Source organism: Lepisosteus oculatus, chromosome 26 (assembly GCF_040954835.1).
Source record: "Lepisosteus oculatus isolate fLepOcu1 chromosome 26, fLepOcu1.hap2, whole genome shotgun sequence".
NCBI classification, from domain to species: Eukaryota; Metazoa; Chordata; class Actinopteri; order Semionotiformes; family Lepisosteidae; genus Lepisosteus; species Lepisosteus oculatus.
Window position 1 is genome coordinate 8,332,272 of NC_090721.1, and position 19,982 is coordinate 8,352,253.

The following is a 19,982-nucleotide window of genomic DNA, read 5'->3' on the forward strand; positions in this document are numbered from 1 at the left end:
TTTGTTTGTGATACTGCATTCAACACTGTGCACCTGTGTAATTTTAATTTACTCTGTAAACTGTTTGCTCAGACGTCTTGAAAGCGCTGTTTAAATACTTTCAAATCCTTTGTCATTTCTACAACATTTGCCAGCTCTCCCGTATCTGATATCAACACCAAGAAGGCATTATAAATGTTTGTTTTTTCTTCCACTCCCACGTTTAAATCGCAGGCTGATTCCAGCGTCCTGTTTGTGGAAGTTGTAATAGTCCGTGAATGATGTGCGTTGTTTGACTACTCCTTTTTCAGACTACGTCTCCGTGTACAGTCCAGTTCAGAGGAAGTGAATTTGCTAAAATAAGTTTCACATCTCGGGTTCTTCTAAGGTCACCATTATGTGGCTGATCTAGTACAAGTCACAACTGGATTGCTAGGACAATAAAATGAAGAGAAAGAGGAAGGCAAGCGAACCAGTATTGTAGACCAGACCAGAAGAAACCCAACAGCATTGTTGCTTCTTGCTCTTTATTGGTAGAGAATTAATGAGAACAATACATCCTGTCTCTTAGTTCATCTAAACGAGTGTATTGATCTATGTTCCTCTTTACTATCTTGATTTGCTCCTCTTGCATTTTATATCTATTTCCTCTCAATGGGATTGTAATTTATCTTTGCCTTCGGCGCTGCTTACAGTCAAAGTTAGATGCAGTCCTTTTAGGCAAGGCAGCTGGTGTCGGATCCGCACTTACAAGGGAGGTTATCTTGTTCCAGAGTCATATTCTGATCTCTCACAAGCCAAAAGCCCTAAACGTTTTAGCTGTCAAATCGTGTCATTTCCCGTCCGAAAGCGATCCGATCATTTTCAGGGGTGTGTCTCGGGGTCTGCTCCCTGATTGGCCGAGACCTGGTCCCGGGGGGTGGAGCCAGCAGGGACAGTCAAACCTTGGTCCGGAGCTTCCGGTCATATATATCCGTATCCATTAACACCACGAAAGGGCTCATTCACCTGCGGTTTAATACAGGCTAACACTACACAAACACACTTACTTTCATTTCCCAACAGAATAATTATGCGCAAATGAGGCATAAAACGGGTTTTCAAAGCGCACTTTTTTTTAGCAAACGATAAAAACTGTAATTAATCAGTTGGCCCAATAATTAATGCAGCTGACTAATTAAGAGCTGATCTGAGACGAAGGCCCTTTGTCCCTCGAGCGTGTGGGTTCGAGACCTTTTACTATATTACTGTAAATCTCAGCTGGCGTAATTAGAATGATGTAAAAAAACAGTAATTGCCTTTAAAACAGAACTATGCTTTAACCTCTCAATAGGAAATGAGACCTCTTGTGACTCGAAACCTCAAAGACCATAAATCGTGGAGACAGTAAGTCTTGTGCACGATATATTGTCTAGGTCTTTCCTTCAGGGCTGTCTGTTTCCGTTCACAGGAAAACTTTCGCTGGTTCGCAGTATTTATTTACATAATTAAATTTTAATAAAATCAAATGGTTCATGATATACCAACTAACACTTTAAAGTGGGGGTTAATCCAGTCCTGAAGCAATCATGAAATTTAATTCTGCAAATTTCTTATATAAATCGTGTGAACATTACTGCAGTATTCCTACGAATACTAAAACAGTAGTCATTGTTTATTAAATGAAGTATGCAGACATTTTTTACATAAATTACTATTTCGCTCCTACTTGCTATTCGGTTGGTTCCTTTTGTCTGCAAATAGTTTAAAGTTATAAGATATTATTAAGTATGTATTTAATACATAATAGAAAGCAGAAGAGTATCAAGCATGGTGATGCACTTCACATGATTTTTTTCTCTTACTGTTAAGAGCTTTGAGAAGTTGATTTTGAAGACACTATATTATTATTATTATTATTATTATTATTATTATTATAGCGCTATTGATGCAGGAGAAATCCATTATCTTCGCTTCGCTCGCGCCAGCGGTGCAGTCAATGTCCTCGCGCCCGGCGCCTGCGCGCTGCAGTGCCGCTGTAGCTGTTTTCCTACCTCGTCAGGTGACCCGACATTAGGTTCGGTCATGTGACCAAGTATGGAGGCGTCGGCGAGGAAGAGCGTCATTCGGCGAAAACACTGAGGCTACGGTGGTGTTGGCATCGAGCGCACGACAAACCAGGGGGAAAAAAAAACAGGCAGCAGGCACCGGGTCCCCCCTACAGAATCATATCTCGCATTGTTGTGAAATGAGGGCAACATGGGCGCCAAGGAGTCGCGGATAGGGTTCCTGTCGTATGACGAGGCCGTTAAGAGAGGTGAGTGCTGTTACCGCTGGAGAAGGTGGGACTGAACACCCTGCGGTCAGTGACAGCAAGCGGGGCTCGCCTTGTTTACCGCACGGCTGCGGGGGGATCTGGAGCGCTGTCGGTTTCCCAGGCGGGCTGCAGGAGGCGAGGCGGTGTTGACAAGTGTCGTGTCCGTACTGAAGCTGCCCGGGGCGCTCGGTCGCTGAGGTGCTGGGTTCTGAAAGCCGAAGGAACCGCGATTCAGCAGAATTGTACAGAGGGGCAGGGGAGAATCTGGGGATCCGGGGTGAAGCGAATATTTTTTGTTTATTTTTCTGCGTTTTGTTCCAATTGGCCGAGGCCGAGCTCCGCTATCGGAATGTGACACTGTAGTACTAAGCAGCTTAAGTGATCCGGCACAACCCATTAGCAAATAAGGCTCAGAATACCAACAGGAATGAAGCCAGGCCGCCGATAACGTGTGTGCCCTGTAGTTGTGTGTGGCGAGCAATAATGATGGATAATCGTTAATTTAGGAGAGGAAGATTGCCTTTTTTTACTTTGGAGCTCAGGTCGGTACAGGACATTTACCAGATCTCCACCTTTGGAGGAAAGCGAGAGATCGCCCCTGTCATGCACGCCTAAAGCGTAAACAGCACTTTCTTTAATGATCGTTTAACGTTTATTTTGGTTTTTAATAGTTACACCAAACGCAGACTGAAAGCCCTTTCAAAACGCCCGTATGGGTGCATTGTTGTGGTGTCACTGTATCAAGGCCTTACTGCAAGGAAGTCTTCAGTAGCAGATTAATTTAGTGTTTTGTGTTACAGTTTCTGCTTTATGAAAGGCATTGACACTACACTTGAGACAAGCCCTTAGTTGTCATAATGGGTAAAATTTGAGATTGGATGCTTGGACATCCGACTGACAAACTCCCCTTGAAATGAGAACTTCTCACTTTGTTTTATTTTAAATGGAATAGTGGCCAGTGGCCTCAACACCCTCTGCTTTCTAATCCACAATGGTGTGTGCATCGGAGATCTGTCATCTGCAGATAAGCAGTGCAAGCAGGGCACCTCTGAAGAGCGTGTGAACAAGATGATGATGCACACCAGAACTGCAGAGCTCTCTGGTGTGTTAACAGCAAAACAATCATCAAAGTTAGTTTAAACTGTATTTGTTATTTATCTAATGGGGTTATTATTCTTGCATTCTTGCAAACTGCATTCTCTTACTATCCATTACTTAATCATTTGAGAAAAAATGCTGTGCCTGTGTATGAGTATCTATGTGTCGCAACACTGTTACTGTACGACAGTATTTATAGGCACGTTCTATTAGCACAGACTTCAGTTCCCTTCCCAGTAATCCAGTCTGTTTACTGGTGTAACCCTGTCATTTTCAGCAGCAGCAATCAGGACTCACTTTGGCATGTAATACCAAATAACGGCATGATAAATCAGAGCTGTTTATCTACAAAAAGGACAGGTCATTAAACTTTGAGCCAGTGCTGAAATAAGTAATAGTTTGCATTTATATAATTTCACTGCTGAAAACCAGATATTTAAGTGGGGAAAAAAAATTGCTTCTAATCTCTGTAGACAATGCGATAGAGAAAATATCATTCTGGCTTTTGCTAAAGACGTCTCCCAGACTCATTTATCACATCTACCCAAATTAACATTCCTGCAAACACTAGCTGATTTCTGTGTGAAGCAAGCAGTCTACATTAGTACAGAGCAGAAAGGGAAAAAAATGGATTTCAGTAGTAATGATGGTAATTTTACTCTTTTCTAAGCAGTGCAATGTTTATGAGGGTTAAATGAGAACGTATTGTACATAGTCCCTGGCAAACAATTATATTGAATTAAGTCAAGTACCACTGCAGCTTTGAACTTTTGCAGACTTTGCATTTTTGAATAAATATTGTCTGCAAAAAAATGTAGAGGTGGTTAGGATTGGAGAGGATTGGGGGGAGGGCTCTTCCGAGCTCTACATTTCCAATGTGAACGCCAATTAGAGACCAGCACCAGTGATTAAGTAGTCTGGTTAATTGCTACAGCACACGGTACTGTGTGGGGAAGCCCCTGAGGGGGAAGTGTTCTCTGACAGGAGCAGTTCTGTCTTCTCTTTCATTGCATTTGTGGCTGATGACGCATCAAATAATTTGCAGGGGTTTTACACCTGGTGTCCTACAGGGAAAAAAGATCTAGCATTGATCATATCGCTATTGCTCATTTGCAAATTTACTCTTTTTTAAAAACGTCTTGGGGATGGGGAGACACAAATGAAAGTGCAGACATTATCCTTTTTTTTTCCCTAGTAATTTCATGTTTCAACCTGTGCTGTTGAACAGAGACCTAAAGCCTGTACTGTTTTCTGGTCACCAGAGCCTTCTGTGTATTTTGAGAGGTGACTGTACTGCGAGAGTCGAGTTTGCTGCAGTTGAGCAAACTCACAGGGGTTAGTTTTAAGGTTAGCGCTTGCAAGGTGTAGTCTACTGCTGGTATGAATACTGTTCTAGCATCAGATCTTAAATTTTACCCATTATGACAACTTGTAAGGTATAGTCTACTGCTGATATGAGTAATCAAGTTAAAGCTATGGTGTAGTTTTACCTGCATGCCTGCTCAGATATCATGGTCAGGTAGATATAGAATAGGTGTGTGAAAGCTGTGTCAACAGTTTTCTGGCTGTTTTTCCAAGCTGAAGAGCAAAGTACCTGAACATTCAGCTGTTTCTCTGTGTCTGCTGTGTGCATACATTGTATTTATTTCTGATCAAGAAAACAATTTCCCTTTAGCTAATGTCCTTTCACATTGGTGTAAAACATGGTATTTTTGTGCCCTTTCCCAATTCAGATCCTTGGATGTTCTTATCCACAGTATGAGGTGTGTATGCAGGAAACACAAAGAGAATATGGTTTGCTTGGAAAGTTTTGCATGATTGTCAGTGTTAGTGCTTACTTAGGATGATAAGTATAGTGTGCTATCAGCTTTATTCAGTTTTCTCTTTAAGAGTTAAGAATTACAGTATAAAACAGATATAGAAAATTTAAAATCATGAACAGTTTTATTGTAATGGCTACCTAATAAAATGTAGGGGTTAACTAGCATTTTGTTTGTTACAAGTAAAGATATTATGTAATAAATTATATTTCATATTATATTCTGAAATAAAAAGTACACTAAATTTATTCTTTATATATCTGAAAACAGATATGAGTATACTTGATCAAATGTGTCTAGGGTCTGTTTTTAGGAATGTGATATATTAAAAATGTTGTGTGAAGTTCTTGTTCTGTGAACATTTATTTTGTATGTAAACAGAATTTGACATTTACACATAGTGTAGGAAATGTAAATAAAAATACATGACAGTCTGTTTACTAAAATTTGATAGTATTTAAGTATGAATTTAATTTCTAAATTAGAGCAACGGAACTTTTCGAATCTTACAGTGATTTATTTTAAGATGTGAACACTTTCTTTCAGCAAGTTTGGATATGTGTTTAAATCTGTACTCTGTCTTCAGGTTAAATTTGATCCTAATTTGTAGGTTCATTCAGCTAAATTTAAATGGTCGTAACTGAGTTTTTAAATTTCTCCGAGCCATAAGAGATGGGGTGTTGTCCTCCCTGTCATTTTACTTAATGATACCTTCAAATCTCACAAATTCATTTTTGCAACAAAGTTCTTGGATTGTTACGCCCTCTCTGTTACTCGCAATTGCTTCTTGTGCGAGTGTTGTCAAGCATGGGTTGTCAGTGGTAGCATTGTGTAGTCTAAAAATGGAAAAGGCGAGAGAAGATAGGCTAAGTCTGCAGAATTAACGTCATTGTTCTTCTTGTGCACTGGAAAAGCAGGCAGACATTTGCATATATGGTGTCTTGGTGTCCTGGAATACAAATGCATTGCATCACAGCATCACAATACACATAGTGTTTCAGACATCTGAAAGGCTTTGTTTTAGTGCCTTCGTATGTATTTTCATTTGTGTCTCTTTTTATATTTCTCCCTAAAAAGCCACATTCTTCCCTTTATCCAAATATTAGAACAATTCAAGCAAATTGCTGGAAACTGACACACAAGACTGATAAATGCTTGGTGCTCTGACCACCTCGTCAGCACTGTGGCTGGTGTTTTTGTCCCCCAGAGCCCTCCTGTACTTTTTCTGCCACAGGCTTTTATGTTTCTCACCCCTGTACTGCCAGAGGAAGCTTCAAAAAGGTTTCTGTGCAATCCACCACACCTTGCAGCTATGTGATTTTTTTTTGTAGGCTTTCTTGCCATTTTATTTTTAGCCCAAACCACACAGCTTTTGGAGTGAAGTGACAACTGAAAAGTCGGTTTTGTGCATTTTATATGATTCACTTGAATCAAAGGTATTTAGCTTTGAATTAAAGTATACAGTAAACCCTTGGTTTAACTGACTAATAGGGGGAAGGGGGTCTGTTACATCAGTGTTAAATCAGACCCTTTTCAGCCCAATAACTCATTAAGTCAAAAATATATAAAATATATGTATATTCTATCAATTATTTCTGGGTATTTCTTAACAATCACAATCGGCACTGTCAATGAAAATTGCTTTTTGATTTCATGTGTCATACATATACAGTTTAAAATGAGCTTTGGCTGCTGTCACATGATCCATGTGGTGCTACATTGGTGATGGTGAAGGGGAGTCCACACCTGTGAAGTGCTTTGAGTGGAGAGTCCAATGTTATATGAGTGTGGTGTTGTCTTTTAAACCAAGGGTTTACAGTATTGTGTTCTGAGGAATGCTAGAATTTCTCTAGGCTCAGCTTAACCAAACCACTGCATTGCTACCACAGGTTTTCATTTAAAGGGACAAAAAAAATGAATTGTTTAGAAATGAATTTGCTGCTTCTCTGTTGAAGGATGGAGAATTTATCATGTACTCTTGTAAATGACATAGCTCTCAGTTCCTTCTTTGTCCTCTGTTATTTGTCTGTTGTGTGTGGTATTTATTTAAAGGCTGTCCCCAGCAATATGGACTTATTCTCTGATCAATACAGAGAGCATTAACGTTTTGATTTGCTATGTCTTTGCTGTGCTTAGTGCTTGCATGAGGTTTTGTAGCATTGAGCATGTTGAGAGATGGATTAAGGTAAAATACTTCTGCAAAGATAGAACAACTGTTCGAACCCACAGCCCGCCGGTAATGAAATCAGAGCCCAAACTGCTATTCCACAGTGCCGCCCCCCAGTAAAATGTATATATAATGTGAAGATGCATTTTGTTGCCATTGCAGCTGGTCTGTACCACTACAAAATCCAATACATTTTAAATAAAAAGGAAGAGGTGAATGTTTGCTTGGGGTATACAGACAGAGTGTAGGACATTCCTGTCCAAGTGATTATATTGTCTCCATCTGCGATTAAATAATTCTGTGATGTTGGCTGTTAATTGAAGCAGAACTGCTCTGTGTGCAATTAGCAGTTAGCAGTCCTTTTGACTTTCAGTTATGAGATTTAATTTGTTTTCGATTAAATTTTCAGCGAGGGGATTATAAGTGCAGATGCAGAAATGATTAAACTCATTCAATTCCCACTGTGAGCCGTGGAAGCCAGGAATTACTTTAAAAATATGGGTTTAATAATTGCATTCTTCATCCTTTTTAAAATAACATTCTCAGGGACAGGGCTCAGGTTTTGCAGATCAAACTATTGTGATTCGCTTTTAAAAAGGCAAACGAAGGGCATTATTAAACTTTAGCAGAACGCCTTTCAAGACACAAAGTCATTTACAGAGACAACACAGTAACTTCATTAGGTAATTCCACCAATACTACACGCATGTTATAGGCTACTGTATATCTACTATAGGCTGCACAGGCCTTTATAAAGAACATTATTATACATGCATCCATTATTAGAAAGTTGCTAAGTCCTGTGGAGGATTGCAGCCAGACTACACTCTGGATGGGACAGCAATCCGCTGCAGGACTCGCACACAATTTAGAGACACCAGTAAGCCCACCAGTCACTCCTCTAAAACCCACACGGGAGGCACCGCAGTCTGGAACAGAACCAGGGTCCAAGAGCTGGGAGGGGGCAATGCTGAGCATCATACCTTTCTTTAGCTGGCTTTTTATCTTTGATATAACTTTATATTCTGTCTTTTCCGTCTCCCCCACCACTCCTGGTTGATTTTCCTCACTGGGGTCCTTTCCATCAGACACAATACAGATTTATCTGCCCAGGAAGAGAACCATTGACAAGTCTGTAGGATGGATTTAAGTCCTCCCTGTCAGACACTTGTATCTTATGTATGTATGTTCAGTCTTATGCTCCAGTGTTCCACGGTATTTCATTTATCGGAATTCAGCTTTTCTGCTCAAGTTAGATGCTGTGTACATTTCGCTAGAGCCTATCAGTCATGCGGTGCCCATGATTGTGCTTTTATTTCCAAGAAGTATGAATAGGACTGAACTTTCGTGCAGCTTAGCTTATCTTTTCTTTAGAATCACGTGTGCTTTTAAATGTCAGGGTGTAGCTACGACTACTGGAAATATATGCATGTATTTTCTTTTCTGTCTGTTAATGAAGTAGACGGGTTGTGTCTGAATGTAAACCTATAAATAAAGAAGACAACATCGAATGCCTTTCCACCTTACTTCTCTTTTCTTATTCACTGCCTGAAGTTCATAAATGCATCTCCAAACAGATATATAGGATTCATTCATTATTCAGCTATATATTTATTTCTGGTTTGTTTTCCAGCTGCAACATTGTTTCCAAAACTAAATTGGTAGCATTCGCAGATGCACAACTGGGCATTGAATCTGAGCAGCATCATCAAGTACAAACCAGATCTTTCAATAAAACTAAAGAACAGGCCTCTCTTAAGCGCCTTGTGCTTTGTGATCTGAAACCCATGCTCAGGGGATTTAATCACATCCGGTAAATTTCAGACACCCATTTCTGCACTTCCATATGTTGGGGTATCAGTGCAATGAATTTGTTTCCTTGCGGGTTTTTATTTCCTACCAGAACTGTTGCTCCTGGCTGTGTTTGGGATTGAAACGGACCTTGTGTGCAGTCAGTGCAGTCCTGCCCACCTGTGGTTGTTTGGAAGGGCTGCATGAGAGCACAGCGTCAGGGGTTCGAGGACCCTGACAAGCTTTTAAAAACCTCCTTTCGGCTTCTTCCCACAACAAAAGCTGCTGCTTTCTCCGGGCACAGGCAAGGGCGGGCAAAGGGAAGGCATTCTTTTTTCCTGTTTGCCCACCAGCTTTTAATTTTTAATTGGATAAGCTGCCAGGTTGTTATTCTGCAACTGCATTTGTGCAATTTCTAAAAATAATCAGTAAGGAAACCAGCCACGGGCTTCTGCATCGCCTTTGCTGTTGCTGTAAATCTCAGACTTCTTTTTTTAATTTACAACACAAATTAGTCTGGGCTTTGTGTCCTGCTGTGATGTGTCTTACAATGAATGTGCTCTTAATGTTCCTAGCCCCGAAGAAGCTACCTTATTTTTCCTCAAAGTACAATGCTGTAATGTTGCAGTACTCTTTGGGGAATGTTTAGAACTGATGGAAAGCAGTTCCCTCCAATACAGCCTGCCCTCTCTTAATACAAAACTGGCATGGCACAGTACAGAGCTCAGACTACAAGGCTTGTCCAACACACATTAACACTGAGCTGCACTAACTCAGGACTGGAGCACAAATGTAGCAACAAATTAAGTATAAATGATTATTAATAGTTTTGTGCAGACTTAATAAATCAACTCCTAACCTATTTTGCATTCTCAAGAAGAAAGAAAGAAAAACCTAGTGATCACATGCATTTTAGTGAAATGTAGGATCACACCTCTTTTAATAGATTTTGAAAAGTAAAGATCAGATGAGGTCAAACAGGTTCACATTGTGCATCGCGAGTAACTAATCACTTTTTTTATCATCGCATTATGACCTTGGGTGAAATCTTACAGTGCTTGGAAAAAAACAAATTTGATGTCATAGTGGTTCTCACACTCCCGCCTCTGGTGAGAACGAGGCTCCTCAGACATGCTACCTTCATAGCCAGTGGTCGTTTGAAACGCTGGGAGCCTGACCATGCCAGACACTCTCACTGATGTCACCACAAGCCAGCAGGCGCCCAGCATAGCCCAGGAGTTGTGGCTTTCGGGAGAGCTAGGAGGGTCCCAGCCCTGCCCTGCTGGACCACCATGTGGGCAGTCTTGGCCAGCGTGGGCTAATAACATGACACAGGCTCAGGCCTGCTTCGCCTGGCTCATAGCGTGTAATCGGCTCTGCAAGGAAGCCTCTTTATTCAGTTTACCCTGACAAGTTAACAAACACTCTAATATTAGCCATTAAATCAAAGTGGCCATTAATTGAATTTTTTGTTGTTTGTTATAGTTAATTTTAACTTTACTCAATACATCTTAAACAGTCACAGGCAGTAATTAGTGCTAAGTTATTGAGATGCTAGATTCGATTGGAGCTGGTCCCATGTTCTTGTTTCTGTGACGGCTTTCCCTTCATGGCAGCGCCTTGCCGACACGTTGTGCTAGTTGAGAATCTGTGCTTCGGCTTGTCATCATTTGTTTTTAAGTACGCAGCCGGTGCGTTTCTTAAAATAAGACATTTGTGTCTGACATTGCTAAGGTGTTCTTGCCAGTTTGAAGAAGAAGAATTAGAGCAGCTTAGTAGCCTTTTTTTATTTGGAAATTCAAGCTGATGTCATTTTTTTTCTTGCTTCCCTTTTTGCCCAAGAAGACGTAGGAGGGCATTAACCCAGATCGTGCTGGGAAGGTCTTTATTGGTTTATGGGATCTCCTGAGGGTGATGATTCTTCTACAGCTGGGGGAAGCGTGATTACGGTTTACTGCTTTTGAACATGAAGTATCAGAGGTTGTGCATAAGCAGAGCAAACAGGCCTGTCCTGTGCCCAGATCCTGGTGCCCATTGCTCTGTAATGATGGGTAGGGGAGTTAATTAAGTGTCTGGCACTAGCTAGGAAGCTGTAGTATCTCAGGAAGGTATTGCTTGTGGTTTTTGTCTTTAGCTTTTGGTTTGTGCTTTACACCCCATTTACCATACTGTTAATGGCACCGGTGAACAAACAAATATATACCTTTTGATTTTGTCAACTAAATTGGTTGCAGCATTGTTTTTTTTAATTTAAACCCAGTGGCTCAAGGTAAGGCAGTCCAAATAGATGCGAGTTCTGTTATTAAACTGAAACTGTTTTATGAGATATTTTATGTCGGAGACCTGAGCTTTCAAGCGTTTTTTTTTAAAAAGCCACTGAAATTGGCTCTAATTACATTGGTGCCCCATCGATAGCTGAAAAGTGAAAACAAATATGTAGGGCAGAGAGATGAGGCGAGAGAATATCACAGGCTGTCATTGCAAGCATTCCTGTAAATGCCCCATTCGGCACTGGGCAGCTGGTCGAGGTTGTGATCACTCGGGGAGGCCCGGCTGGAAATTAAATGTCTGGGAGGGACGATCGGCTGTGGCTTGTGCCTCGGACCCGGAAAATCTGCCCTCTTGACTCTGGAGGACCCCCAGCCCTGTCACTTCTCAGGGGCTCAAATTGCTTCATCCTCTTCACCAGACTACCGTCTCTCGGCCAAGTGGGTTTGGGCCAAGGAGTGTGTGTAATCGCTGTGCGTCCCTCCCAGTAAACCAGTTCAACACACTGAGGGGTGAATTCTGCATCTTCACAGATGGTGCTTGAATTATTACATTTCTAACATGGTAGCCTGAGACTGCCAACTGGAGGGTCACTGCTGTTCCGGCACTTTTTTTTGGGGAAAAAAAGGGCGTTTTCTCAACATGTCACTAAAAAAGCACCGTTGTGTTTTCTTTTCTAAAAGCGTATCGGTTTATTTGTGTGGAGAACCGTTTTCCCTGAGGCCTCACTGTTTGTCGCCGTGTCTCCGCAGTTACCGATGTCGAGCTCAAGCGGCTGAAGGATGCTTTCAGGAGGACGAGCGGCCTGTCCTGCTACATGACCCAGCAGTGCTTCTTCAGAGAGGTGCTGGGAGATGGGATGCCACCTAAGGTCGCAGAGGTAAGTCACTTTATGACGCCTATAATGTCCCAAAATCATGCAGCTCCACCCTGCCTCTCCCGTCTCTCTCGTCAGTGGTAATCATTTTTCAAATTGCAAATTGCACATTAATTATTTAGCTCCGCTGCTAAGGCCTGTGAAAATTGTAGCAGCCCTCTTGATCTAAACATAGAATCTCTAAAAGGCATAATGTATAATTCAGTTTTTTTTATAACCTTCACAGCTGGGGAATCTAATTGTTCCTCTTTTTTTGTGTAGGTGCATGGGTGGCTGAGTGAGAGATGTGTGTATATATATGTATGTGGCTATATTATATATATCCACAAACAACCTGCCCCTTTCTTTCAATGACATACATTTAAATTTAGTATTTTTATATCAGTCTTTTTTATTATTAATGTATCCATATGGGTTTAAAGCAGTGAAGGTGAACAAGTGCTTTCTGGTGATGATCTCCCTGGAGAGTTTATTGCTGCTGGAGTGCTGAGGATTGACAGCCATGTATTAGCTCATTTAGGCCAGTTCAAGCAAATCTCTTTCATTCCACTTATAGAAATATTATAGAGGCAGCATTACAGTTCAGCCACTCGTTATATCAACAACTGTATATAGATTGTGATTTCATATTAGATATAGAAATCTAGTTTGAACTGACAACAGAATTTCTCAGCACACCCAAAGGAATCATCCCATTTTCAGGTCTTTGCTGTTTCCATGGTGCCAGGAAGCAGTTAGTTTAGTTTCACAAAAATCCTGAGTGTTCATGTAATGTGACAGTTTAAACCCAGTAAGAGCAGAGTGAAGTTTAAGGTGAAAATTGTTGCTTCAACCATAACAGTCATGCTTGTTTGCCTGAAAGGAAAGGTAAGTGACATTCGCAATTCATTACTCTTGACCATAAGGACAGTTTTCAGCTGGGGATGCAGACTGATCCTAATTTAGAAGGAGAATAACGTATATTAAGGGCTGCACTTTTTTTTAAGACAGTAGTATCTGGGAGATAATGATGCAGCTCATTAGAGCCGAGGTTGTCGTTTCCAGAGAAATACAGAGAGAGCTCAAGCTTAGAAATGAGTCATTCCGTGCTTCCACCTAGAGCTTGTAATACTTGAAAGGTCACGCTGGCCGGGGTAGTTTGTGATTTGATCTTAAAATATTATACATGTAACATTTTAACATTGGTGAAAATTTGAGCGACAATCTCTGGATGAACGCATGCTCGCTGAACGAAATAATAAGACCAGGGTCCTACGTCTCCTGATCATATTGCTCCACCTCAGATAAAAGCCTTAAATTTGCCAACAGACTGTCTTTTGTGTTTAAAATGGACGTGTATATTACGCTCTGAAAATTTCAGTTTCGTTGTGCTGGAGCTTACTTGGCATTCATAGACACTGTGAGGCATCCTTTTTAGACATATCTTTGCAATGTCATATAAGTTCAAAAGATGACAGGGTCAGACACATATTTTCATAACTTACGCGTGTCTACCCCCCCACCAGACATGAATGCAATGAACCCTTGTCTTTATACACTTCCTGCTGCCAAAGCTGCCATCCCACTCCTTGGGACTTTCCCCTGTTGTCAGCAGTTGCCTGAGCCCCCTTCCCAGCTCTTACAGCCCTGCAGGAATCATAGAGATCTTCCATGCACAGTACATTAATTCTCATCAGATCTGACTTTCTTCTGTCTCTGGAAGTTTGTAGGAACAGAGGGAAACTGCGAGAATTCATTTAGTCTTCCTCCCTCCCCTCAGGCGTTTCTCAGCAGAAATGGGATAAACGACTTGACTCAAAACTATTAGCCTTAAGGGGTTGATATGAGCAGATATGTAAATTTGCGGGGCAAAAAAATAGTAGTCTTTTAAATAGAAAGAAAAAATCAGAGTCACTTTTCAGTACACAGCAGTATGTAGTTCAGGTGGGGAGCTGCGTCAGCATGCGTAGGCTGCAAAGGAACAAGTAATAGGTTTACTCCATGCTGAAAAGAGAAGAAAGAAAACACAACGTTTCGGCCCTGGAGCCGCCTTCTTTACAGTATTGTGTTACAAATGGAACACATGTAAAAGAGATATTATGTATGTGTTTCTGTATGTTACATATATTTCTAAAAGTGTGACATTCAAATATGTTCAACCAGGGCAATCAGTATTTTGTGAACTCTTTGACTTGGATAACCGTCCGTTTAATTGCTTATAAGGGATATCTCACCACCCCTTCATGCAGAACTTCTCCAGCACAACCTGCACTTGAGATTTGCTTCTTCAGTTCTGTCGTGTCCAAGCACAAGTACTTTTATGTTGTTCTCCCAAGCATTTGGTCATCGTGTTTGATTCAGGGTTTTGTGTTGTTATCCTGTTATAAAATCAGTTTGAGTCCAAGATTCATCTTCATGACAGGAGGCACCAAGGATCTGGCTAAAATATCCTGGTACAGTTTGGAATCTTATTGACACTCAGTTTTAATTAGGACACCAAGTTTGTCTCTTTCTTTGCTTCACAGAACTTCAACTTTCTCATCGTGCTGCCATTAACTGCATGATGGTGAAAAGTTGTTTTTCCTCCACCTTCATAACTTTATCCCATTTGATTGAGGAGTACGTTAATTGCTATATGGCAAATTCATGTCTTTTATTTTCTTGCTATTGTGGAACTCTGCTACAGATACCAGATGTTGCCAGTCTCAAACGGTGATTTTGGAGACGTTATATTCTGAGAGTTTTTTTTTAACATTCACAGTTGTTGCTCCCGGGTATGAGTTGGTCTTTCAAACTGTCTTTCTGTTCATACCTTTGGATAAAACTGTCTCGCTTTCCTTTCCTAGTCGGGTGGCTATGCAGAACAGCCAGATGAGTGAAAAACATCAGAGGATTGTTAAACGTAAATTCAGCATATTTATAAAATGACAATATCTATAAACCTTGTGTATTCAGAAATGTATGTGTTATTTACAGTTGCTTGATCTAGTCGGTGCTCTACTTTATGCATTTTTGTTACATTTGGATTTTTAGAAGTGTACATACTGTAGTGATTTTTATTCTTCAATCAACAAATTTAAAATCAAATTCACATGACGTATTGACTCACTGTTGGGTGTAAGCTTTTCTGTGAATTTCTTCCTTATACCAGCCTTCCAAGCTTGGTCCTTTTCTTTTGCCATCTTACAGGAAGCATGAACATGCACTTAATGTGTATATGCTACACATACCCTTTGTACCACATAGAGAATTCGTGTGGTATGTTACTACAGCCTAGTATTGCTAAATCAGAAGGAGTGTTCTCTGAAATATGACCTTAGATTTTGTTCCTGAGTACTTCTCTTATATGTCCTGACAGACAGGAATGTTTAAGCAGAAGCCTTACAAGACACTTATTTACCTCCCTGCTGAATCCGGACTGCAGGCTTAGAGAGGAATTTTTCCAGGCATTTATAGAAATAGCTGATCGAGACTTTGAAGGCTTAGCATACAATATATAGTTTACTGGTTTACAGATCCTATGTTCTTCAATGGCAGTGTTTGTCACCGTTACATCAGCACAATAGAACATTACCACACCCCCCATCAAATTTTCTTTAATCACATAAGAACAGACGAGAACAAATTGAAATGGCAATATGCTGCAAGCCTCGTAATTTCACCAAGCAACGTCAAGTAAGCTCTGCTTTTGGAAAGGAAATTGCTTTCCCTATACCATGCAGTCTGTTAATGACGGTGAATTTGCTGCGTAGAATCTGTACTAGGCACTAGGAATGTTGAATAACCTGTCTGGCAACTTTGTAATTCCAGTACTTCATTGTTCTAGTTGTATTTGTTTCTGCTGGTATTCTTGTGTGGCGGAATTACTGTTGCTTGTTCTCTGCATCTGATGAAACCCTCTGCTTTGTGGGCTGAATTTGGGAATTTCTGCAGGCTTTTTCTTTTTTTTTCTTAGTGGGGATTTCTGTCTGACTGTCCCTGCAATTCCTGCACTGCCAGTTTTCCGTTGTGTGGAAACCAACGTAAGCCGGGATAGCTCTGCATTAAAAATCCATCGTGATCCCGGTTTGTCAGGAGAGGCAGGCAGCAGCCGCTGGATTAGGATTGCTTTCACTGCATTCGGGACAAATGTGGGCCACGTCAGTAAATTGAATCTTGCTGAGAGGTGACTGAACTGACCAATTGTTTGACAGAACTGGCAGGTTGCTGCTCTGGAGTCATTCATCCCTGGTTCTGTGGTAACATCTGACTCCCCTGCCTCAGTTCATCACTGCACTGGAAGGAACTGTTCTCGCAATTCCTCAATCAACTCGATAGGTTATCTTTTTAAACTCGTCCTACGGTGTTTAAAAGAAATATACATGTAGATTTCACTCAGAACATTTGGATTTTCACAGTGTCTTTATTGCCGTTGTCTGTTGCAGCAACCAAGAATCAAACTGCAGTTGAAATTCAGTAGATTCAATGATTTGATCCTTAATATGTTTTTGCTTCATTACTCTTCAAACTTGTCAAAAGCCAGAGCTATGGATGGAATGTATTTACTGTATTATGCACTGTATTTGGGAGAAAGCATAGTTCTACACTTTATTATATTTACAGGCATGGAAATCAGTTCCTAAACTGTAAATCTCCTGTGTGCTTTATGTAGTATATCAATAGACTTGTTTATTCATATGCAACAAACTCCAATATTTTAAACCACTTGACAAGACATTATAATTATATCCTTGTCTGTTACAAATACTAAAACTTCACACAATGGAAATGTACAATAAACCCTCAGTTTAATGGATTAATGTGGATGAAGCGTGTCCTTTGAATGTCCTCTATTATATTAGAAATTATATATACTATATATACTGTATATATCATTTCTGGATCTTTTGACTTATTGTTTAAATAATTACAATCAACAGTAAAAAAATGAAAATTGTTGCTGTGCCTTTATTATCATAAATACATAAACTCATTATTTTGTGTATCATACTGTATATAATTTGCTAAAACATGAATCGAGAACAACACGCATTGTAAGCATCAACCTACAGTACACCCATAGGGCACCATTAATATTCCTGAATTTGAATTAATTGTAGTATTTATTTTTACATTTTTGTTTTATTAGTTGTGCTGTCCAACATTTTAGATTTTACAGACAGAATTGTGATTTAGTAGATTCCGTACAGTACAGTGAAGTCTGTTAAACTGGGGATTTACTAGTGTAATTTAATGTAATTAATTGTCATCACTAATGAGGCTCCTGGAATGTCAGGAATGTCTTCTAAAGATTTTAAGCATGTTTCTGTCTCGGTTTCAGGAAGTGCCTGTAGACACCTATCTACACAAGTCTTCACACCTTTTCCAATGTAACACAATTTGTGTCATATCATCCTGCAGTCAAGACACATTGAGTCAGAATTTATTTTACCTGATTTACCTGTAAGTCACACTCTCTGTTGTTTTCCTTAAAATAATACAAACAATTGAAATGCATTCAGTCCTTCACTATAATGTTTTTTTCACTTAAAGAGCATATTATCCGCATCTACAATAAGCAATCCGAAAGGAAGTGAATGAGTTCCTTAGAAAAGTGTGTGATCTGTGCCCGAAATTGCATACGATACGCTGCTGTTATGAAAAGATAGACTACTTCTTTTCCAGTTCAATTTTTTTTCCCCATTATCAAAGGAATGAACTGTTGACAAACGTTCTGCAGAAGGGCTATATTTGAGTACACTGATGTAAAAAAAATACTGTTTTTTACTGTTTGGGTTTCCATTATTTTAGGCAGGTGATTTAGAAATTAAAGTAAAGTAAAACTTGAAAATGTTTACCACAAAAGGTATTCCTCTGCATTTGAAGGTTTGTCTTTAAATAATTAAAAATCCTTGGTTTCAGTGCCAGCAGAGTGATGTTTGTGCTGCTCAGTTTGGATCTGTAATCTTTTGTAAATCTGAAATGTCGTGTAGTGGTGCACTTTTGCATGGGTCTCGTGACGTGTGATGGGGGCAACTCTGCCCTGCCCTGCCCTGCCCTGCTCCAAGCCAGGGCTTGATCACAGGTGGTCTCTTGCAGGCTTACAGTATTCACAGCCCCAAAGCTTCATTCCCAAGACAACAGCATACTCTGCCACACCAGGTCTTCTGTTATGGAAGAATTCAGTACAGTCTAGCTTTCAATGGGATGACATCATCAACTTGAACTGGTTCAGTACTGGTCAGCTCTCTTAAATAACCATAGTGCACACTGATTGACTGGGCTGCTGGTACAGCTCATTGTGATTCTACTTGCCCCTTGAACCAGAAGAAGGTTCAGTTTCACCTTTGTAATCCACACCTTTATCCCTGATCCCTTCAAGGCAACTATTGAACTCTTTAAATCGTTTTTGATGTTCTGCCTTTAAAGCCTAATGATGCTTTAGGCAGGGAGCAACCCAATAGGAATGTATTACAGAGCTTGTTTTTACTCTGTGGAACAAGAGGAAGCAGGATGTGATTACCTGTCATGCCTAAGGCATGATGTATAAAGCATGATTTGGTGGAACGCCTGGGAGCAAATTAGTCGGTATCAAACCTCATACAAGTAATTTAAATGTTATTCTCCAGAGATCAGTTTCCAATGCTTTCTGTATAATTTCTTGCTATTTAGCTAGATGGTTTGGTACAGTTTTTTGTTATGCAAAGAGTAACTGTGTAGATTTCTGCACTGTCTTCTCTGCTCCAGGTTGATCCATTCCTCTGAGTAGTAACACCTTACCTTTTACTGTAGGATTTACATCATAATGTTCGTCTTTGTAGTTCATACTGGTACGTGCAGACAGGCAAATTCCAGAAAAAAAATGAAATTTTATTTGCCCTTTTTTATTGCTAGCATGAAAAGGTATGTTATCTGTTGCCACAAACCTCTATGTGCAGTTTTCTGTACTTGTATCCTGCACCTACCTAAAACTAGCACATTGTTTAATCTGCTCTATTTTGCATATTTTCAGGCTGAAGCAACCACAGCCTTTGAGAGAGATTTTAACTTTGGTGTCTGGGATCCTTTTTGTAGGCATAACTTTGTACATTTATTACAGCCCAAATTGCATGATATTTCCCCTAAGGTGTATACCCCACATTTGTAATGCCTGTAGACAGTACATACCCCTGAGATTGCACTTTGTGGAAGCATCTTTTGCTTGACTTACAAACATAATTCTGTTTAGCTAGGACTGCATCAACACAGCACATAGATTTGGCAATGTGTGCTTTTAGAAAAGGTTGTTGGAGCTACACAAGCTACCAAGCCGTGCGGTTGAAGACAACATCTTCTTCAGCTAACAGCTGGATGTGTGCCTTGCATCAATTAGCCACTAACTTCCAAAAGGCCTCCTCTCATTTGCAACTGTTGTTTTTCATATTCACTTAAAGTATACATATTCTGGATATTGATATGTTTTTCGCATTATTTTGATTTATTATATAGCATTATATATTGATTATTCGTGGCTGTGACACATGTGTGATGTGCAAAAGTACTAAATCGCATCATTGGTGAGAGAGATGGCTTTCTGAATGTCAGACCTGGCGAAAATCAAGAAAGGAAAGCACAGAAAGGAACCAGTGGGCCCTGTAGTTCAGGTGGGTAGCTGCGTCAGCATGCGTAGTTTGCAAAGGAACAAGTAATAGGTTTAATCCATGCTGAAAAGAGAAGAGAGAAAACACA

At 40.2% G+C, this 19,982-nt stretch overlaps 1 protein-coding gene across 4 annotated transcripts in view; it reads left to right on the forward strand.

Annotated features, from left to right (window-relative positions):
- The first annotated feature begins 2,045 nt into the window (after window positions 1-2,045).
- Window positions 2,046-19,982, forward strand: part of usp32 (ubiquitin specific peptidase 32) — a 54,951-nt gene continuing 37,014 nt past the window's right edge. For all 4 annotated transcript variants that reach the window (XM_069184140.1, XM_015367669.2, XM_069184141.1 and 1 more), the window contains exons 1-2: window positions 2,046-2,275; window positions 12,172-12,299. In XM_069184140.1, the coding sequence (XP_069040241.1) occupies window positions 2,218-2,275; window positions 12,172-12,299 (186 nt within the window). In that variant the 5' untranslated portion in view covers window positions 2,046-2,217. The remainder of the gene's footprint in view (window positions 2,276-12,171; window positions 12,300-19,982) is intronic.